A 23,668-nucleotide genomic window follows, 5' to 3' on the forward strand; every position below is an offset into this window, starting at 1 on the left:
TCCCAGCCTCGGCGTTGATGCATGAGGGTTTGATTTGAAAGTGGTTATGGCCGTTGGCGGAGTGACATTCAGTAGGTATGTTACAAAACCTACCTGAATCGTCATTGGGAATCTGCCCTCAGCCATGGCCGCGATTTTGGCGCTGTTTGGAGGGGGCGGGTTTAAAACGCGATTTTTACTAGGCTGTACTAATCGCACATGTTCAGCCTAGTAAATCATTAACGAAAAATCGCTGCAAGACCCGGTCGCAAAAGGTATTATTAGTTTTATAGGCCTCGATAATATAGTTCTAATAGTTTTAAAATTACTGTCTCATTCCGCAACCTCTCGCAGCCCCAGGGTTTTATAAAGCAAACAATTAAAGGTATGTACCTTATTTTTACATTAAATGGGGCATATATATAACCCTGAATATCAAATTATCTATAACGAATAGTTCATTTTGGGCTTTTTATATCCCGCAGTATTTTTCTCGGCATTTGAGGGCACTAATCCAGCGCTATGTCAACGTTCTAAACCAGCGCGTTCCACATGAACCCACTAGAAAGCCGATTTAAATGGGCATTTATTTACAGCAATTGAACACTAAATTCCTTCCATTTGGCCTATAAATTAATGTAAATTAGATATAAAAATCATGTTATATTGTGAATTATTTGTGAATAATCTTTGGACACTTAGGCTATTTAAAAATGTTAATCTTTCCTTAAGAAATGGGCTTTTGACTATCCAAGATCACAGCTTTTTTGTAATGTCCATTGAAAATCAATAGGGAACAAGATGCTAATTTCCGAGTATGAAAATGGTCATAACGTTTTTAATACTTGAGATATGAAAGTGAATTTGGTGTCAAATTAAACTTATTGTTATGCTTTATCTGATGGGATAAATTGCAGACTTGATTTTTTAAATCTCAAAATTTTGTAACATTGCTACATTCAGCAGCCGGTGTGAGGGGGAGAGAGAGAGAGAGAGAGGGCGCCATCGCCATCGCCGCCGCCGCCGCTGCTGCTGCTGCTGTTGTTGTTGTTGTTGTTGTTGTGCGGGGCCCGTCGTTCACCCCGATAGAGGCGACGGTGGGGGGCGGGGGACCGGCCGGGGCCGGGGGGGGGTGGGACCCGGCTGTGTAGCACCCGGCTGGAGCAGCGCCCGCCCGCCCGCCCGCGTGTTGTGTTGTGTTGTCGCTGCCGGGACGGGACTGGGTCCAGAGTCCGTCGTTCCTGTTTCCCGCCCGGCGACGGGAGAACGGTCTCCCCGGACAGACGGACAGACAGAGACAGACGAGCGGCGGCCGGCAGCGGACCGGACGGGACGGGACCCGCTCACTGGGCGCCAGGCTGACCGATGGGGCCGATAGACCGGGCGGGCAAACACCGCAACGTTTCACGGCCTCACTCACTCACTCACCCAGACTAGGCCCGGATCATCGAGGCGATGCGTTGACAATGGCGGCGATCTGATCCCGATCTGATCCCGCGCGCCCCACTGCGCAGGCGCGGAGAGACGACGTCATTGGTCACCAGCTTCTCCCCACTGCGCAGGCGCGGAGAGACGACGTCCATTGGTCACCTGCTTCCTCCCACTGCGCAGGCGCGGAGAGACGACGTTCATTGGTCACCAGCTTCTCCCCACTGCGCAGGCGCGGAGAGACGACCAGCTTCTCCCCACTGCGCAGGCGCGGAGAGACGACGTCCATTGGTCACCAGCTTCCCCCCACTGCGCAGGCGCGGTTTGCCACAAATCATCCCGCGCCGGAACCAGAATTTTCCCGAATTTCGCGCAAATTTATTTTTCCTCGGAATGTTTTTTACTGGAAAAAGGGGATTTGGTGAAACCCAACGGACGGCCATGATCACGGACATCTTCAAATCCCGTTCCTGCAGTCTGACGTTTTCCTGTGTTTGACAACATCAACCAAAGTACTGATGTTGTAGAGTTGGCGGCGGCTCAATGGCTGCTCCCTGGCAACAGGGGCCGGTACCCACTGTTAATGTTATGTAGCATCTTGACAAGTTGAATGTGGCACAAATCAACTCCTGCCTCAGAAATGACCTGGATCTGCTTCAACAACAAGGCCATCCGTAGACACTATCTCACTGGCTCTCCACTCTGCCGAGGACTGTCTGGATAACAGGAACAAATACATCAGGTTAGACACAAAATGCTGGGGTACCTTAACAGGTGAGGCAGCATCTCTGGAGAAAAGGAATGGGTGATGTTTTGGGTCGAGACCTTTCTTCAGACTGAGAGTAAGAAGCGTCTCAACCCAAAATGTCACTATTCCTTTTCACCAGAGGTGCTGCCTGACCCGCTGAGTTACTCCAGCTTTTTGTAGGAAAAGTAGCTTACCTTCGTCATCAGTCCTTTATCTGTTTCCTGTCTTGCTGAATTTTATACATAATAAATGAATAGGGTGATTTCACCAAAGGTCAAATGAGCGTAGATCCCCCCTCACGTGACCGAAAATTTTAACTGGAGGACATATGTCAGATCGGTACATGTAAGTGAATGGGGAAACACGCACTTTCCCACCCGTTAAAAACATGGAAAACGGCCGATTTTTGAGCTGAAATTTTCTGTGCTAGTCGGGGTGACCGTGAAGCACAGCGACCTAAATTTTCAGGCAAAAAAAACAAAAAAAGATAGAAAGTAAGGTAATTACAAGAGGGAACTGAAGGTAGAAAGCAGCGGAAGTGAACAGCTGACATTTGCCGTGGAGATTTTAAGATCCAAAATATCGGGAATTATCGCGTTTGCTCGCTGAATTTCATCAAAAGTAAGGCATTATTAACTTACTTTTGATGAAATTCAGCGAGCAAACGTGTTAATTCCCGATATTTTGGATCTTAAAATCTCCACGGCAAATGTCAGCTGTTCACTTCCGCTGTTTTCTACCTTCAGTTCCCTCTTGTAATTACTGAGGGGGGATCTACGCTCATTTGACCTTTGGTGAAATCACCCTATAACTTATTGTGTAGGAAGGAATTGCAGATAGATACAAAATGCTGGAGTAACTCAGAGGGTCAGGCAACATATCTGGTGAAAAGAAATAGGTGATGCTTTGGGATGAGACCCTTCTTCAGACCCTCATTCTACATATGCATAGCATGCATATTTATGTTTCTGTGCTTGTCTGAGACTACCTGCCTGTGATAGTTCTACAAGCACAATTTTCATTTTACCTGTACCTCACCATATTTGTGTATATGACGAATTTGCTCACAGTACTCCTCTAGGATCTTTGCCCAGATCTCTGGAAATTGCAGTTATCCCTGAACTGGGAGCTGTCCAGGGCCCTGGTGCTGGAACAAGCGCGTCCCCGGCGCCGCGATTGTATCAACATCGACGCATTCATAAGTCAAGAGTTAAGAGTGTTTCGGTTTAAAAAAGGGTCTCGACCCGAAACATCAACCACTCCTTCTCTCCAGATTTGCTGCCTGTCCCACTGAGTTACTCCAGCATTTTGTGTATATCTTCATGTTTAAACCAGCATCTGCAGTTCCTTCCGACACAGTTAACAGTGTTTAATTGTTATATGTATCGACACCGAACAATGAAATTCCCACTTCGGCGTGAACTCCGCGGGTCAGGCAGCATCTTTGGAGAACAAAGGATGGATGGTGCTTCGGGTGTGGATGTGGATGGATGAACCCTTCATCAGACTGAAAACTGTCTCTCTGTCTGTCTAAACTAAACTACATACAGCCGTACAACAGGTTTGCAAACACAGTATTAGATAGTTAACATAATAAAGAAACAAAAAAGGAATTGGATAAATTAATAAATATTATGTATTTTCACATTTTTAAGAAAAATAATCCTCTCCCTTTAAATTCACCTGGTTACCTGAACTCACTCAAGTCCTCCCCGAGTTCCGTACGCTCGACTTATGAACAGCCTGTACATACGAACGGGCACCGGGGAGGGCTGCAGAATGGGCTAGCCGGCGGCCACGGGCATCTTCTGCCGGGCGTGAGCTGGACATGTCCGCCCGCCTTCTGCCCCCACTCCCCCCGGTACAAGCGGGACGGCTTGGAGGAGCTGAGCCGGGGGGCAATGAGCAGACTCACTCACTCCCCGAGTCAGCGAGCACGGCCGGCGGCTGCTCGCTACACATTCACTCGCTCCCCCGTCTGTGATCCCCTCCCACACGCTGTTTCTGTTCGTTTTCCGTAACAGTCCGGGTTACGGACAGTTCTCAGGAACGGAACCCTCCTGTAACCCGGACAGGAGCTGTGCTTGAATTCCCCTGAAGCCTTTGGTCTTGTCCTCCCTTTAAACGTTGCATTTGAACGACGACATCCACTATTACGTTGTACCACATCTAAATATTGTCACAAGGTCATAGCGTCATAAGTGATAGGAGCAGAAATATGCCATTCGGCCCCATCAAGTCTACTCCGCCATCCAATCACGGCTGATCTATCTCTCCCTCCTAACCCCATTCTCCTGCCTTCTGTCCATTACCCTCGACACCCGAATTAATTGATTTAAACACATTTTTATTAGAAGCAGTGTACAAAAATATAAGCAGCGGCATATGACATAATACAGTTATTGTACAGATCCAATTTTAATTTTTAGCCAAAGATGAGAGAGAAGAAGAGAGAAAAAGCAAGAGAGAGCGTGGATGTGCAAGGATAGAACCCCTAGACTACCAAAGTTGTGGAGCCAGAGTGAGTAAGTAAAAGAAATAAGGAAGACGGAGAGAAATAAGGTCAAAAACAGAAAGAAAAACAAAAGGTACCTGCCTCGCATCCCTCCCCACCCATTACCCAAACCGTAAGTTGGTTTAATTCCAAAGTTGTGTTGCACCATACTACCCTTGTAATGAATCAATGAATGGTGTGCATGTCTTTGAAAAATGCTCTGTTTTTTCTGCTAAGACAAGTCTCATATTTTCAAGATGTAATAATAATAATAATACATTTTATTTATGGGCGCCTTTCAAGAGTCTCAAGGACACCTTACAAAAATTTAGCAGGTAGAGGAAAAACATGTAAGGGGAATGAAATAAATAGTAGAGACATGACTAGTACACAAAGTAAAGACAGAATACAATTCAAAACACAATATGAGGCAATTAATGCACAGATGAAAAGGGAGGGGGACGTGGGGCTAAGGATAGGCAGAGGTGAAGAGATGGGTCTTGAGGCAGGACTGGAAGATGTAGCGTCTCAGACATGCTTATAATCCACATTTTAAAGAGTAGGGGCAGATGTATGTTTCCAAAATTTGAGTATTTGTTTTTTCGCCGTTATCAGATCATAATTGAGGAAACGTCTTTCGAAATATTGATAGCTCAGAGCAGGCTTCTGACGTTCCTAGAATAATCAGTTCCGTGTCGGGGTCCAGTTTTGTTTTTAATGTTTTTGAGAAAATTTCAAAAATTCCTCTCCAAAAGTTCTGTAATTTTATGCAAGAGGCGAAGGAATGTGTTGTAGTTGCTTCTTGAAGGAGACGTTTGTCACAAATACGAGATACATTTGGGAAGATCTTTTTCAGTTTAGTCTTGAATTAATTGAATTTAAAGTGTAGTTTAGTTTAGTTTAGTTTCCAACAAAAAATGTGACTATAAACTAAACTATTAATGTTTTAATGGGAAAGCTATTTTCTATTCCAGAATATCTTATCCACAACCATTAAAGCCCCAGGTATTGAAAAGTTTGGCTGTATACTTTGTTAAAAGTTTAAAACACATAGATGAAGAATGTTCAAGTCAATATTTTTAAAACATGTAACCTCTTAGTCGAACCATGGATAGGACAGGTTTGGTAGGATATGGACCAAATGCTGGCAGGTGGGACTAGTGTTAGTCTATCACTTAAAATGAGCACATTAGCGGTTATTACCTATTTAAAACAGAGCAACACGTTTTATGTGCAAAGGAGGTTCTTAAACTAAGGACCTTCCCCACAGAGCTTCCACAATATTTTGCTAACAGTAGAATTTGCAGTACAATACTCACAATTTTAGATACAGTCTGAAGAAGGGCCCTGACCCCAAATGTCATCTTCACCCCCACCCACAGATAAAGATACAAAGTGCTGGAGTAATTCCGCGGTCAGCAGCATCTCAAAGGAACAGTTGACGTTTTGAGTCGGAACCCTTCTTCAGAATGCAAGGAGTCGCTGAAGCTCGGTGCAGCCACCACCCAGGCTCCGTGGGGGGAGGACCTCAGGCTAGGGTCTTTCCGCAGTGGGACTTTGGGGGAAGGGTATGGTGGAGACACCAAGGGATATCGACCCAGGGGGCTTAACCTCTTAGACGGACCATGGATAGGACAGGTTTGGTGGGATATGGACCAAATGCTGGCCGGTGGGACTAGTGTAGCTGGGTCATGTTGGCCAGTGTGGGCCAGTTGGGCTGAAGGGCCTGTGTCAACAGTGTATCACTCCGTGAGTCTATGGCCAGTGGTGTATAACCACATGAGGTTGAGCATAACTGGTGTGTGATGCTGTTGGATGCAGTCTGGAATGGGGCAGTCGGCAACATTCTCTGCTCTTGTACTCCACTATCGCACCAGGTGACCAGGAGATAAACTGTTGCTGTACTGTTCAATGTTCTATGTATGGAGAGCAATCTCTGCTACCCCATATCTTTAGGTACCTCGCGCTCCTTCCTAAGGTATCCTGGTAAATCTCTGCCACCTGTCCAAGCCCCTCCTGTCAGCCAGTTGTCCACATCTGTTCCTGATAACCACATCTGGGCTTGATATCCACATCTATTCTTGATGATTACATCTGGGGGTGGTCCACATCTGTCCTTGATGATTACATCTGAGGGTGGTCCACATCTGTCCTTGATGGTCACATCTGGGGTGGTCCACATATATCCTTGATGGTCACATCTGGGGTGGCCCACATCTGTTCTTGATGTTCACATCTGGGGTTGGTCCACATCTGGGCTTGTTGTAAACACACCTGGGATTGATGTCCACATCTATGCTTGATGCCACCCTGACCCAGTGGTACAGCAGACAGACCACCCTGTATCCCAGACGTGGCGAGTTGCTCTGGCAACACCCACCTCTCACATGTACCGCCCCTCCACCCCCCTCACCAACAGCAAGTCCGCAGCGACGGATGCAACACAGAGCAAACTATTTGCTGCTTTCCAGCCCGAACCAGGTCTCCAATCACTGACTGGCCGAGGTCACCTCTTGAAACATACCTGGAGCCAGCCGTGGAGTTTCAGAGCAAAAAGCTCAAACTATTTATTAACATCATTATTAACAGCCAGGTGCCGGATACAGGCTATTGTAGATAAACAGTTACAACTGGGAACGTTCAGAAATGAATCCTAGCGAGTGCAATTAACCGTGTAGAACAGGAATTCAAATTGTGTATAGGAAGGAAACTGAAGATCTCGGAGAAAACCCATGCAGGTCACGGGGAGAACGTACAAACTCCGTACAGACAGCGCCCATAGTTGGGATCGAACCCGGGTCTCCGGCGCTGCAAGCGCTGTAAGGCAGCAACTCTACCGCTGTGCCACCGTGACCTGCCAATGGATATTTTTAAGGCAGAGATCGATAAATTCTTGATTAGGTGTTACGGGGAGAAGGCAGGAGAATGGGGTTAGGAGGGAGAGATAGATCAGCCAGGATTGAATGGAGGAGTAGACTTGATGGGCTGAATGGCCTAATTCTGTTACCATCACTTATGAACATGTACCGACCCCCCTGAGAGTGTTGGATCCCTGGCACTGGGACAGGAGGTTTTGGGTTTAGTGAATCGGTGGCAGGTGGGGAGGGGAAAAAGCACATTCTCACCTCCAGTGAAGTTAAACCTTCAAACTGTATTGGTTGAGATGCCCCCTGTTTGTATAATCTCAATCATTTTATTAAATGTCAGTCTTTGCTTCTCCGGTCAAAGCCCAGTGTCTCTATTCCCACTCCTACACTCAATCCGGGATATCTCCCACAGAAAAATTGCCATTGACAATAAACACCTTCCGATTTGTTAAGGGCTTGGACACGCCAGAGGCAGGAAACATGTTCCCGATATTGGGGGAGTCCAGAACCAGAGGCCACAGTTTAAGAATAAGGAGTAACCCATTTAGAACGGAGACGAGGAAACACTTTTTCTCACAGAGAGTGGTGAGTGTGGAATTCTCTGCCTCAGAGGGCGGTGGAGGCAGGTTCTCTGGATGCATTCAAGAGAGAGCTAGATAGAGCTCTTAAAAATAGCGGAGGCAGGGGATATGGGGAGAAGGCAGGAACGGGGTACTGATTGGGAATGATCAGCCATGATCACATTGAATGACGGTGCTGGCTCGAAGGGCCGAATGGCCTACTCCTGCACCTATTGTCTATTATTATCCAGATCAAGGGCTAGTGGGCAGTTCAGTTTAGTTTAGCTTAAAGATACAGCGTGTAAGCAGGCTCTTTGGCCCAACGAGTCTTCAGCCCACCGAGCATGACATCCTATCTAAGCAGCTGCATCTTTGAAAGCACCAATTTAAATGAATGTCTAATATTGAAAAGATAAAATGTTCTAACCTGTGAAGTAAAGAGAATTAAAAACCATTCAACAGCCTGATGGCTAATTCCGTATTTCATCCTGTTCACCAAGGGGCGAAGTCTTCATTGTTCGTTAACTCCGAACAATTAGTTCTTCCTCTCTACATCTCCATTATAGGATCAATTAATTTCACATCACTGGCGATTACGCTTCTCGCTGAGGTACAGTTGATTATTTACAATCCGTACACCTGATGGATTTGTCACTGATCGTTGTCTCCTGTGGGTCATCTCTTCTCCTCGGCTCGGAGCAGCCCCCGTAACTATCTGCCTTCATAGTTTAGAGACGATATCCGCCTTCAGGAAGTCACCGATGAGTCCTGCAACTCTCTCGGGCTCGTTCAAATGGACGTGGTGACTCCCTTCAACCTTCGCCAGCAGAAACTGGGCAAATTCGAGAGAGAGAGGGAGAGAGATGGGAGGAGAGTCAGTTACAGAGCAACGGCAGTGAAGATGCACATGGGAATGAGATACATGGAGGTGTTTGAGAGACTTTTAAATAGGCACATGGGCATGCACAGAATAGAGGGATATTGATCATGTGCAGACACAGGAATTTAGTTTAGTTCAGTTTACTTTAGAGATACAGTAGGGAAACAGGCCCTTCGGCCCACGGAGTCTGCACCCACCAGTGACTCCCCCCCCCCGCACACTAACACTATCCTGCACACACTAGGGACAATTTACACATATACCCAGCCATTTAACCTACAAACCTGTACGTCTTTGTAGTGTGGGAGGAAACCGAAGATCTCAAAGAAAACCCACATGGTCACGGAGAGAACGTACAAACTCCGTACAGACAGCACCTGTAGTCGGGATGGAACCCGGGTCTTTGGCGCTGTGAGGCGGCAACTCTACCGCTGCGCCACCGTGCGGCTCTTGCAGCAATCCACGAATGTGCCCACCCTTTAAACCCCACCGTTATCCAGCCGCCGCCATGGGGTGGGGGGGTCCGCCTCAAATCGTTACCTGCTTTGAGACATTCCTGTATCCCTCCAGCAAGAGATTATACGGTGGTTGGTCGGGACTCCACTTGTCATCCTTCCATGGCCCGTCTTTTGCTCTGAGGTGAATGAAAAGTACATTTTGGACACGTATGTGGATAGGAAAGGTTCAGAGGAGTATGGGCCAAACACGGTTAGGATGGCACAGTGGCGCAGTTGGTAGAGCCGGTGCCTTGCAGCACAAGGGAACCGGGTACATTCCTGACCCCCCGGAACTGTCTGTGTGGAGTTTGCACGTTTTCCCCGGGGTCACCCCCATCCACATCAATGGGACGGAGGTGGAACGTGTTTCCAGCTTCAGGTTCCTGGGGGGTCAACATCTCTGATGACCTCTCTTGGACCCACAATACCTCAACTCTGGTCAAGAAGGCTCACCAGCGTCTCTTCTTCCTGAGGAGACTAAAGAAGGTCCATCTGTCTCCTCAGATTCTGGTGAACTTCTACCGCTGCACCATCGAGAGCATCCTTACCAACTGTATCACAGTATGGTATGGCAACTGCTCTGTCTCCGACCAGAAAGCATTGCAGAGGGTGGTGAAAATTGCCCAACGCATCACCGGTTCCTCGTTCCCCTCCATTGAGTCTGTCCAGAGCAAGCGTTGTCTGCGGAGGGCGCTCAGCATCGCCAAGGACTGCTCTCACCCTAACCATGGACTGTTTACCCTCCGACCATCCGGGAGGCGCTACAGGTCTCTCCGTTGCCGGACCAGCAGGTCCAGGAACAGCTTCTTCCCTGCGGCTGTTACACTACTCAACAATGTACCTCGGTGACTGCCAATCACCCCCCCCCCCGGACGCTCCTCCCACAGGAAAAACACTGTATGCATGTAAATAGATTTATTTATTGAAATCATATTCTATGTCGCTCTTCCAGGGAGATGCTAACTGCATTTCGTTGTCCCTGTACTGTACACTGACAATGACAATTAAAGTTGAATCTGAATCTGAATCTGCTCCCCGTTTCCTCCCACATCCCAAACACTTGCCGGTTTGTAGGTTAATTGGCCCTGTGTAAATTGTCCCCTCGTGTGTAGGGAGTGGATGCAAAGGTGGGAATAACATAGAACTAGTGCGAATGGGTGATCGATGTTCGACGTGGACTCGGTCGTGGCCAAAGGACCTGTTTCCGTGCTGTACCCCTCTAATCATTGGCAAATGGGACTAGCGTGGATGGGCATCTTGGTCGGAATGGATGTCGGGCTAAAGAGCCTGTATCCGTGATGTATTAATGAACAACATAGCCGGGGATGGGGGCTGTGGAGACTTGTGGATAGGTACATGGATATGCAGGGAATGGAGGGAGACGGATCATGTGTAGACAGATAAGATTTGGCCCTGGTCTCGTATTCAGCACAGAAAGAGTGGGCCGAAGGGCCTGTACCAGACTGATTCCTGGGATGGCAGGACTTTCAAATGAAGAAAGACTGGATAGACTCGGCTTGTACTCGCTAGAATTTAGAAGACTGAGGGGGGATCCTATAGAAACTTACAAAATTCTTAAGAGGTTGGGCAGGCTAGATGCAGGAAGATTGTTCCCGATGTTGGGGAAGTGCAGAACAAGGGGTCACAGTTTATGGATAAGGGGGAAGTCTTTTAGGACCGAGATGAGGAAAACATTTTTTTCACACAGAGAGTGGTGAATCTGTGGAATTCTCTGGGACAGGAGTGGACCAGTCGGCCCTTTGAGCCAGCAACGCCATTCAATATGATCATGGCTGATCATCCCCAATCAGTACCCCGTTCCTGCCTTCTCCCCATATCCCCTGACTCCGCTATCTTTAAGAGCCCTATCTAGCTCTCTCTTGAAAGTATCCAGAGAATCGGCCTCCACCGCCCTCTGAGGCAGAGAATTCCAGACTCACAGCTCTCTGTGAGAAAAAGTGTTTCCTCGTCTCCGTTCTAAATGGCTTACCCCTTATTCTTAAACTGTGGCCCATTGTTCTGGACTCCCCCAACATCGGAAACATGTTTCCTGCCTCTGGCGTGTCCAAACCCTTAACAATCTTATATGTCTCAATAAGATCCCCTCTCATCCTTCTAAACTCCAGCGTGTACAAGCCCAGCCGCTCCATTCTCTCAGCATATGACAGTCCCGCCATCCCGGGAATTAACCTTGTAACCTACGCTGCACTCCCTCAATAGCAAGAATGTCCTTCCTCAAATTAGGGGACCAAAACTGTACACAATACTCCAGGTGTGGTCTCACTAGGGCTCTGTACAACTGCAGAAGGACCTCTTTGCTCCTATACTCAACTCCTCTTGTTATAAAGGCCAACATGCCATTCACTTTCTTCACTGCCTGCTGTACCTGCATTCTTACTTTCATAGACTGATGTACTTGGGACAATCTGAGGAAGGTGACATCTAGATGCAAGGTTTAATTTCTTTCTTTCAACGGTTACTTTAACAATACAGCGAGGAGACAGGCACCTTCGTTCCGGCCTGCGGCCCCCACACTATTGACACTATCCTGCACACACTAGGGACAATTTACAATTTTTACCAAAGCCAATTAACCTACAAACCTGCACGCCTTTGGAGTGTGGGTGGAAACCGGAGTTCTCGGAGAAAACCCACGCAGGTCACGGGGAGAACGTACAAACTCTGTACAGACAAGTACCCGTGGTCAGGATCGAACCTGGGTCTCTGGCGCTGTAAGGCAGCAACTCTACCGTGCCACTCTGCTGCATGTATACTTACAATATAAGGAGTACTTCCGCTGTGATTTTCTTCTGAAACTCTAGAAATTGGTCGATGGCCAGCTTCGTGGGGGTGAGCTTTAGGGAGGGTAAGGAAACAAACACAACAAATAACCATTATGTTCCACGTCCTCCTCATCCAGTCAGTTGGCTGCTTTTCCTGTTTAAACGTAATCCTTATGAGCCTAGGCAAGGGTGCTTAAAGTTCGAGAACCCAAACAGCCTAGAATACCTTGTTGGCCACAGGTGCCCCAGGCAGTCCCTATTTGCCCCTGCTTTCACATCATCACCAGCACCATCATCACCATCATCATCACCATCATCATCACCATTATCATCACCATCATCATCACCATCATCATCACCAGCACCATCATCACCAGCACCATCATCACCATCATCACCATCATCATCACCATCATCATCATCATCACCAGCACCATGATCACCAGCACCATCATCACCAGCACCATCATCACCATCACCATCACCAGCATCATCATCACCATCATCATCACCATCATCATCACCATCATCATCACCATCATCATCATCATCACCATCATCATCACCATCATCACCATCATCACCATCACCATCATCACCATCATCACCATCATCATTACCATCATCATCACCATCATCATCATCATCATCATCATCACCATCATCATCATCATCACAAGCATCATCATCACCATCATCACCAGCACCATCATCACTCATCACCATCATCATCATCACCATCATCCTCATCACCATCAGCACCAGCACCATCATCACCACCACCATCATCATCATCACCATCATCACCAGCACCATCATCACCATCATCATCATCATCACCATCACTATCATCATCACCATCACATCATCATCACCATCATCACCATCATCACCATCACCATCATCACCATCATCATCACCATCATCATCATCACCATCATCATCATCATCATCATCATCATCATCATCATCATCATCATCATCATCATCATCATCATCATCATCACCATCATCATCATCATCATCATCATCATCATCATCATCATCATCATCATCATCATCATCATCATCATCATCATCATCATCATCATCATCATCATCATCATCATCATCATCATCATCATCATCATCATCATCATCATCATCATCATCATCATCATCATCATCATCATCATCATCATCATCATCATCATCATCATCATCATCATCATCATCATCATCATCATCATCATCATCATCATCATCATCATCATCATCATCATCATCATCATCATCATCATCATCATCATCATCATCATCATCATCATCATCATCATCATCATCATCATCATCATCATCATCATCATCATCATCATCATCATCATCATCATCATCATCATCATCATCATCATCATCATCATCATCATCATCACCATCATCATCATCATCATCATCATCATCATCATCATCATCATCATCATCATCATCATCATCATCATCATCATCATCATCATCATCATCATCATCATCATCATCATCATCATCATCATCATCATCACCATCATCATCATCATCATCATCATCATCATCATCATCATCATCATCATCATCATCATCATCATCATCATCATCATCATCATCATCATCATCCTCATCATCATCATCATCATCATCATCATCATCATCATCATCATCATCATCATCATCATCATCCATCATCATCATCATCATCATCATCATCATCATCATCATCATCATCATCATCATCATCATCACCATCATCATCATCATCATCATCATCATCATCATCATCATCATCATCATCATCATCATCATCATCATCATCATCATCATCATCATCATCATCACCATCATCATCATCATCACCATCATCATCATCACCATCATCATCATCATCATCATCATCATCATCATCATCATCATCATCATCATCATCATCATCATCATCATCATCATCATCACCATCATCATCATCATCATCATCATCATCATCATCATCATCATCATCATCATCATCATCATCATCATCATCATCATCATCATCACCATCATCATCATCACCATCATCATCATCATCATCATCATCACCATCATCATCATCATCATCATCATCATCATCACCATCATCATCACCATCACCACCATCATCATCATCATCACCACAATCATCATCATTTATATATAATTTATGATTCTGTGTGTTATCTGAGTCCATGTGCCCGTGATGCTGCTACAAGCAAGATTTTCATTGTACCTGCACCTTACCGTAGTTGTGCACATGACAATGAACTCGACTTGACCCGCACACCTACACTCTGACCCATCCAAATGGAAAGAAATGATGCACTGGTTAATTGCAACAGCTGGAATCAACAGAAAACTTACCAGGTTGATTCTCAGGTCTCTGGTAAACACAAGACCTTGAAAAAAAAGAAACAGAAGTTATTAGAAATACAAGCTAATATTCTCAACTGGACATGAAAATCAAACATCTGCAGATGCTGGAACAACAAATGCTTTAACAAATAGAAACAGTAAAAGCTGGAAACACTCAGCAGGTCAGACTGAGAGGGGAAATTTCTGAGGAGGGTACAATTACAAGACCCTGCAGAGACCCTGGTTTGAAACTGACTGCAGGTGCTGTCTGTATGGAGTTTGTACGTTCTGTCTGTGACCATGTGGGTTTTCTCCGCATCGTTTGGTTTCCTTCCACATCCCAAAGATGTACAGGGTTGAAGATTAACTGTAAATTGTCTATAGTGTGTAGGATAGAACTAGTGTAGGGGTGATCTCTGGTCTGCGTGGGCTCGGTGGGCCGAAGGGCCTGTTTCAACTTGGTAACTCTAAACTAAACTTGTCAGTTTCAATGCCTTGACCCACACAAAGTTGGGCACAAATTTCATTGCCTTCTCAATTTCAATGCCTTGTCAATTTCAATTCCTTGTCAATTTCAATGTCATGTCAGTTTCAATGCCCTGACCATTTCAATAGCCTCCGTAGTGTAACGAGCAGCCTGTGTTCTTAAAGAGCTATATATAAAATCTGTTATGAAGAAGTCTGTAATAGTGAGGGTTTACTGTAGTAAAAAAGGTTGACAATAGCTGCCTCCATGCTGCAGCCTATCCTACCTCCATGTACCTCGGAGGTTCCCCGCTGCAACAGGATTTTGCCACTTTCGTCAGTTATCGATTTATTTCCCTGCAAAAGCCTGAAGGGCAAAAGAAAGATTAGTTAAAGAGCAGAGAATGTGGGCATCAAGGCAAAGGAAGGGAACTGATGACTGGCCTGTCTACTTTGTTCATTCAGGGACTGGATCGGAAACACACGGAACAGCAGATGCTGGAATCTCAGGTCTAAAGAAGTGTCCCAACCCAAAACGTTGTCTATCTGGTCCCTCCACAGATGCTGCCTGACTCGCTGAGTTATGCCAGCATGTTGTGTTTTACACCTAGTTTCTGAAACACAACCTGCATTCAGAGCACACTGCCCCTGCAGAATCACTTCCTGTACATCACAGCCTGAGTCCAGAATGGGGCACCGGGATTCTGAGATGTCTTAGTGAGAATTACTAAAATGGTACAAGGAATGAAGAGAGACATAAGGTTCTGGAGTAACTCAGTGGGTCAGGCAGCATCTCTGGAGAACATGGATACATGCATTTCGAGTCAGGGCCCTTCTTTGGTCTGAAGGGACCCAACCCAAAACATCACCTCTCATGTTGTAGGAATGAACTGCAGAAGCTGGTTTAATCCGAAGATAGACACAAAAAGCTGGAGTAACTCAGTGGGACAGGCAGCATGTCTGGAGAGAAGAAATGGGTAACATTTTGGGTCGAGACCTTTCTTCAGACTGAACATCACCTCTCATGTTCTCCAGAGATGCTGACTAACCCATCGAGTAACTCTAGCTCTGTGGTTTTAGATTTAACTATAACATTCCAGAGCATGGGATTGCTGCAATTCTTTATTTAGGGATATGATGAGATGTGTGTGAGAGTGAGAGTCAGAGTGAGAGAGCGAGAGAGACAGACAGAGAGACAGGCAGACCGAGCTAGAGAGAAAGAGACAGACAGACACAGACACAGACACAGAGAGAGGCAGAGAGAGAGACAGAGGAGAGAGAGAGAGACAGAGGCAGAGAGAGAGACAGAGGACAGAGGGACAGAGAGAGAGGGAGAGGTAGAGAGAGAGGGGGAGAGGGAGAGGGAGAGGGAGAGGGAGAGGGAGGAGAGAGAGGGAGGAGAGAGAGGAGAGAGAGGAGAGAGAGTCTCTGGAGCTCAATATGTTGCTGATCAAGACAAGATGGAAGAGAGGGGGAACGGAGAACCATTTTGAGACTGGCATGAATCTGGAAGATTAGATGATGGGAATAGATAGCAATTGAGATACAGGCAATACGAAGATCGACACAAAAAAGCTGGAGTAACTCAGTGGGACAGGCAGCATCTCTGGAGAAAAGGAAGAGATGATGTTTCAGGTTGAGACCCTTCTTCAGATGTTGAATCCTTTAAAGTTGTTAAAAGATTTGAAAGAATTGAAGCTTCATGTTTGTGTTTTCCCTCCTTATTATCATCCTAGAGAATAGGAATTTGATGAATTATGCAAAAATGTAATAGGCAAGCTTTAAGGATGCTGAGGATAGTGCGGAGGGTTGGTTCTGGGTTGGTTAGTTTCCACAGCATGATGAACAGCAGAGTTTAACTTACATTAGTTTAGTTTAGAGCTACAGCGCAGAAACAGGCCCCTCGGCCCATCGAGTCTGCGCCAACCAGCAATCCCTACTATACTACACACAAGGGAACATTTTTACCAAAGCCACTTAACCATATAACAATTACAGCACAGAAACAGGCCATCTCGGCCCTTCTAGTCCGTGCTGAACAACTGCACGTCTTTGGAGTGTGGGTGGAAACCGGAGCGCCCGGAGAAAACCCACACGGTCTCAAGGAGAACGTACAAACTCTGTACAGATAGCAGCTGAGGTAAGGATCGAACCGGAGTTGCCAGAGCTGTGACTCTGCCAGATGTGCCGTCTAAGGATGGCTCTGGATTGTTGATCCAGAAGAACAAGGTCAAACTCCCACCGCATCCGCTGGGGAATTAAAACTCAAGTCATCCAATAAATCGGGAATTCACGAAAATAAAACTCATCTCATCCAAGGAATTCTCGAGGATGTCGCCAGGACTGAGGCATAGGAAGAGGTTGGGCAGGCTGGGACTTTATGCCTTGGAGTGGGAGAGGCTGTGGAGTGATCCTATGGAGGTGTATAAGACCATGTGGGGGAATAGATGGGGTAAATACACACTCTCACCCAGTGGAGGGGAATCTCAATAGACAATAGGTGCAGGAGAAGGCCATTCAGCCCTTCGAGCCAGCACTGCCATTCAATGTGATCATGGCTGATCTCAAGATCCATAGGTTTAAGCAGAGGGGGGGGGGGGGGGGCGGAAGATTTAATAGGAATCTGAGGGGCAACTTTTTTTACACAAACAGTGGCGAGTATTTGGAACCAGCTGCTGAAAAAGATAGTTTATGCAGGAACTATCACAACATTTAAAATATATTTGGACATGTACGTGGGTAGGAAAGGTTTAGAGCGAGGGTTGCCAACCTGGGGTAAATTTACTCCCAAGGGGTAAATGTCGCTGACCCAGGGGGTAAATTTGTCAATTCTGGATTTGTACATATATTTTCTCATTGACTGACTGTGTTTGCTTCTGGTATACCGGTATCTGTTCATCATTAGTCGTTCATAAATAAGTGAAATAACATTGTTATGTGCTATTAAAGTTGCCGGGGGTAAACGGGACGAAAAAGGTTGGGAACCCCTGGTTTAGAGGGATATGGGCAGGTGGGACTAATGTAAATGGGGCACAGAGGAGTCGGTATGGGCAAGTTGGGCCAAAAGGTCTGTTTCCATGCTGTATGACTCTCTGACTCAGACACTGGTCAATTGCCATCGTATCCCATCTATCCCACTGGGGTCCATAAGACCACAGATTCACTTCCCCAGAAATTGGGCAGCACAGTGGTGTCGAGGTAGAGTTGCCGCCTTACAGCACCAAAGAGCCGGCTTCGATCCTGACCACGAGTGCTGTCCGTACGGAGTTTGTACATTCTTCCCGTGACCACGTGGGTTTTTCTCCGGGTGCTCCGGTTGCCTCCCACGCTCCAAAGGCGTCCAGGTTCGTTGGTTAATCGGCTTCAGTAGGAATTGTAAATTGTCCCCAGTGTGTAGGATAGTGCGAGGAGTGCACGGGGTGAATGCTGGTCGGCGCCCGGACTCGGTGGGACTGTTTCCCCATTGTATCTCTAAACTAAACTAAAAATATTCTTTACCAACACAGATTAAAGGCTGATCGCCTCGTTCTTTGTGGAATCATGCGTGAGAGTGTGTTGACAGGACAACAAGCAATGCATCCCAGAATTAACACGGGGAGATCTCCAGACGCTCAGCCTAATTGATCATGTTGGCCTAATATGAATACCAACCTCTTCAGAGCAGCATCTGGGGTATACACTCTGGGAGAGCCCTGCTCCTTCTCCAGCTTCATAAGCTCAGTGATGGCTACCTTAAGTCGCTCTTGAGCAGTTTTCTAGGAATTAAGACACAGCTCCAGGTTAGGAAAAGCCATCCCAACCTGTGAAAAGACACCATTCTTCCCTCCTAATGCACGTAAAACACACTCTCATTTCTCCACTGTTCTTCAGCACAGAACGTGCAATGTGCTTGGGATGATTTCAAAGAGTCTAGAGTGTTTTATTGTCATGTGCCTTGAAACGGAACAATGACATTCTTACTTGCACCAGCCCAGCGGACATGTAATCGCAGCACTCTGCAACGCCATAACGAACAACATCAAAGTTTCAAGGTCAGTTCATTGTCACATGTACCAAATCGAATTACCATAAAGCCATACTAAAGTTCCATGTATTTAAAAAAATAAAAAGCCAAGACAAAAATAATTAGCTCCCTTCTATGTAGTTCAGAGCTTATTTGGAGGTTGTCGTGTTTAATAACCTGATGGCTGTGGGGAAGAAACTGCCCCTAAACCTGGACGTTACAGTTTTCAGGGATCTGTACATATCTCTCTCTCCTTCTATATTTATATGTATATAAAAATATAAATGTATACACATGTGTGTGTGTGTGTGTGTGGAAATATGTACGTATGTATGCAGGTACAGTGTGTGTGTATGTATGTGTGTGTGTGTATGTATATATATATATATATATATACGTATATATATACATACTGTACATGAATACATACGTACATATTTCCACACATACACACACTCACATATATACACACTATATACACACACGTGTATATATATATATATATATATATATATATATATATATAAATATAGAGGGAGAGAGAGATATGTACAGATACCTGAAAACTGTAATGTCCCGGTTCTATATATATATATATATTTACACACACACACATATATATATATATATATATATATACAAATTAGCTCTTGGATAATGTGCCACCCACCCACCCACCCGCAACTAATTGCTCAGGGCCACAATGTGAATTGGAAACATTCAGCAAGTCAGGCAGCATGTGTGGAATGAGAAATAAAGTCATTGTTTCAAGTCAATCTCACTTTATCTCTCCGCTTTACCTACTGGGTATTTCCGACATTTTTGGTTTTACTTCTGATTTCTAGAGTCTGAGGTTTCAGTATTTTCACGAGCGTGAGGCTGTGGCCAGGTTGAGACCCGTCCTTGATGATGCTGCTGGCCTTGCCGAGGCAGCATGAGGTGTAGATGGAGTCAAAGGAAGGGCGGTTGGTTAAACCAATAATGGAGCTCTGCGGGTCGGGGTGGATTTATCCCAGAGTGGAAGCTGCAAACGCCGTTATGTCTGTTTAATTTAGTTTAGTTTAGAGATACAGCAAGGACACAGGCCCTTCGGCCCACCTAGACCGCACCGACCAGCGACCCCTGCACACTAACCCTATCCCACGGGATAATTTATAAATATACCAAGCCAACCTGCATGTCTTTGGAGTGTGGGAGGAAACCGAAGATTTGGGAGAAAGCCCATGGGGTCACGGTGAGAACGTACAAACTCCGTACAGACAGCGCCCGTGATCAGGATCGAGCCCGGGTCTCTGGCATTGTGAGGCAACAACTTTTTTTCACACTGAGAGTTGTGAGTCTGTGGAATTCTCTGCCTCAGAGTGGAGGCCGGTGGTGGAGGCCGGTTCTCTGGATACTTTCAAGAGAGAGCTAGATAGGGCTCTGAAAGATAGCGGAGTCAGGGGATATGGGGAGAAGGCAGAAACGGGGTACTGATTGGGGATGATCAGCCATGGTCACATTAAATGGTGGTGCTGGCTCGAAAGGCTGAATGGCCTAGTCCTGCACCTATTGTCTATTGTCTACTGTCTAACTCAACCACTGTGCCACCGTGCCGCCAGTTTGTCAGTGGTTTGTCAGTTTGTGCACAGTGCAACATATTCCCGTTCATGAGTAGATAGATGGCAAACATAAAACTTACGGACTCAATTGGAAAATATCCAAATCCATCCAGCACTATCAGTTTGTCCACCATCTCCGGGAACACTGAGCAGAACTGTAACCAAGAGAGAATGCAAGATGCGATTACTACTCAGGCACTGTTTAGCTTTGCAGTTTAGTTTAGAGACGCAGCGCGGAAACAGGCCGATCAACGGTCCCCGCACGCGAAAGGACCTGTCCCACTTTCACGACCTCTGCCGAGTTTGCCCTTGACTCATACTCGCAGCGTGGTCGTCACGAGGTCGTAGGTAGGTCGTAGGGGGGCCTTAGGTACTCGTGGCATCAAGTAGGTCGGGGCGTTTTGTCTAGCCTGATGAAAAATGTCCACGGGTAAAAAAGGTTGTGAATGAGGTTGTGAAAGTGGGACAGGCCCCTTCACACTACGCTCCACACACTCAGGATAATTTACACTTATACCAAGCCAATTAACCCGTGATAAAATTTGTGTTTCATTGCTATCGACCATCATTTTTTAATGCCCGTCGCATTACCGTTGCTTCACAAGTCGCGATATTTCATCGATTTTTGCTCTGCGCGACATTTGAGATCATGTTTGCAACAAAAAGCTGGCCGTTTCGTTTAGTTTTTTTTTAAGTTTAGACATACAGCGCGGAAACAGGACCTTCGGCCCACCGAGTCCGCACTGACCACAGATCGATTCTTGATTAGTACCGGTGTCAGAGATTACGGGAAGAAGGCAGGAGAATGGGGTTAGGAGGGAGAGAGATGGATCAGCCATGATTGGCTGGCGGAGTAGACTAGATGGGCCGAATGGCCTAATTCCGCTCCTATCACTTATGATCTAATGACCTCTTGACCCATGAGGATAACCAAAGAATACTTGCACAATTAAACAAGAAATAGCAGGAAACAAATCAAATACAGTACTCACCATTCCTCCAACATTGCCCCCTGGAGGAGAAACATAGGAAATGTTAATGTCTGACATAGAACGATAGACCTTAGATTCAGATTCAGATTCAGATTCATCTTTATTGTCATTGTGCAGTGTACAGTACAGAGATAACGAAACGCAGTCGACCTTAGCAATATCAAGTGAGGAGCTGCTGACTTACCCAAGCTGTGGCCCAAGATGCTGAACCTATTCCAGTTTAACCCTGCAATAAGAAGAAGCTATTAAAATTTCAAAAACATATCAGTGTATATTTTTTAAAGATTTCTCCTCCATTTCCAGCATCGTCTGGAGGTGCAGAGCTGGGGACAATCCAAAGATGGTAAATCAATATCCTTTTCAATGACCTGAGTGTCCGACCTTTGATTAGATTCAGGGCTTTGGCTCTGGGGATTGCACTAGTGTGAACAGGTGATCGGTGGCCGGCGTGGACTCAGTGGGCCGAAGGGCCTGTTTCCATGCTGAGTCAGATGCCTACAGTGTGGAATCAGGCCCTTTGGCCCAATTTGCCCACACCAACCAATGTGCCCCATCTACACTAGTCCAATCTGCCTGCATTTGGCCCACGTCTTTTCAAACCTATGTACCTGACCAAATGCTTCTTGACATACAAGTGGCAGGTGACTGTACCTGCCTCAACTACCTGCCTCTAGCTGTGTGTTCCATAAACCTACCACCCTTGAGTAAAACGTATCTTAAAACAAAAATCAACAAGGGCCAGTTTAGTTTAGCCTGAAGTAGTGTCTCGACCAGAAACGTCACCTATTCCTTCTCTCCAGAGATGCCGTCTGACCCGCTGAGTTACTCCAGCTTTTTTGTGTCTGCAGTTCCTTCCTACACCTTGTCTTTCCGCTGACTGGTTAGCATGCAATAAAAGGTTTTCACTGTACAATAAACTGAACTCCGCCCAGCTCATTTGTTCACTCATCTCCCATTCCCGAGTCCTTCATTTCTCTTTTACCTCTCTCTCCCGTTCCCAACCACCACCTTCCCCCTATATTCCATCCTCCAGTTTTACTTTTCACTCCTCCTCTTCTCTCCCTATCTGACACACTTTGTCTCATTTTCACTTCTAGCCTTTGTCACTTATACCACCCATCTGCTCATCAAACCCCCACACCTGTATCCAGCTATCACTCCTGTAATAATAATAATAATAATAACTTTATTTATAAAGCACTTTAAACAACTGCAGTTGCCACAGACGCTGTACATGAGAACTCATGGACAAGAAGTTATTACAAACCATTAAAAACCGTAAAACAAAGGACTATAAAACAGTAGAAATTAAAAGACATTAAAAGCACTAAAAACAGGAGCAATATCTCAGCCAGTGTCGAAAGCCAGAGAATACAAATGAGTTTTTAGGGTGGATTTGAAGATGGACAGTGAGGGGGCCTGTCTGATGTGCAACGGCAAGGTGTTCCAGAGTGCCGGAGCAGCAACAGAAAAGGCTCTATCCCCTCTGAGCTTCCGCTTAGACCTTGGTACCTCAAGGAGCAGCTGATCAGCTGACCTGAGGCACCGGGCAGGAGCGTATGGGTGGAGCAGCTCAAAGAGGTAAGGCGGGGTGAGCCCATTCAACGATTTAAAAACAAATAAAAGAATTTTAAAATGAACTCGAAAGTGCACTGGGAGCCAGTGAAGGGAGGCCAAAATTGGCGTAATGTGCTCCCTCTTTCGAGTTCCGGTTAAGAGGCGAGCGTCGGAAAGAACTGCAGATAAGACACAAAATGCTGGAGTAACTCAGCGGGCGAGGCAGCATCTCTGGAGGCAAGGAACGGGCCACGTTTTGGGTCAGAGACTGAAGAAGGGTCTCGACCCGAAATGCACCCATTCCTTCTCTCCAGAGATGCTGCCTCACCCGCTGAGTTACTCCAGCATTTTGTGTCTACCTTCGATTTAAACCAGCATCTGCGGTTCTTTCTTACGCAAGGAATTGCAGATGTTGGTCTAAACCGAAAATAGATACAA

The 23,668-nt window shown here is 45.9% G+C and overlaps 1 protein-coding gene and 1 long non-coding RNA gene across 6 annotated transcripts in view; one reads left to right on the top strand and one right to left on the bottom strand.

Annotated features, from left to right (window-relative positions):
* Positions 1–1,855: 1,855 nt before the first annotated feature.
* LOC129713747 (uncharacterized) lies at positions 1,856–18,722 on the top strand. The gene is made up of 3 exons (XR_008726277.1): positions 1,856–2,149; positions 4,585–4,680; positions 18,584–18,722. It is a non-coding gene; the product is annotated as an uncharacterized LOC129713747 (long non-coding RNA).
* serhl (serine hydrolase like) overlaps positions 7,187–23,668 on the bottom strand; it is a 29,223-nt gene continuing 12,741 nt past the window's right edge. For all 5 annotated transcript variants that reach the window (XM_055663015.1, XM_055663019.1, XM_055663017.1 and 2 more), the window contains 9 exons: positions 21,858–21,899; positions 21,674–21,693; positions 20,762–20,836; positions 18,729–18,832; positions 15,365–15,444; positions 14,622–14,656; positions 12,232–12,308; positions 9,497–9,590; positions 7,187–8,908 (listed from right to left, as the gene is read on the bottom strand). In XM_055663015.1, coding sequence (XP_055518990.1) covers positions 8,798–8,908; positions 9,497–9,590; positions 12,232–12,308; positions 14,622–14,656; positions 15,365–15,444; positions 18,729–18,832; positions 20,762–20,836; positions 21,674–21,693; positions 21,858–21,899 — 638 coding nt within the window. In that variant the 3' untranslated portion in view covers positions 7,187–8,797. The remainder of the gene's footprint in view (positions 8,909–9,496; positions 9,591–12,231; positions 12,309–14,621; positions 14,657–15,364; positions 15,445–18,728; positions 18,833–20,761; positions 20,837–21,673; positions 21,694–21,857; positions 21,900–23,668) is intronic.

The sequence above is a fragment of the Leucoraja erinacea genome, chromosome 37, assembly GCF_028641065.1.
Source record: "Leucoraja erinacea ecotype New England chromosome 37, Leri_hhj_1, whole genome shotgun sequence".
NCBI lineage: Eukaryota > Metazoa > Chordata > Chondrichthyes > Rajiformes > Rajidae > Leucoraja > Leucoraja erinaceus.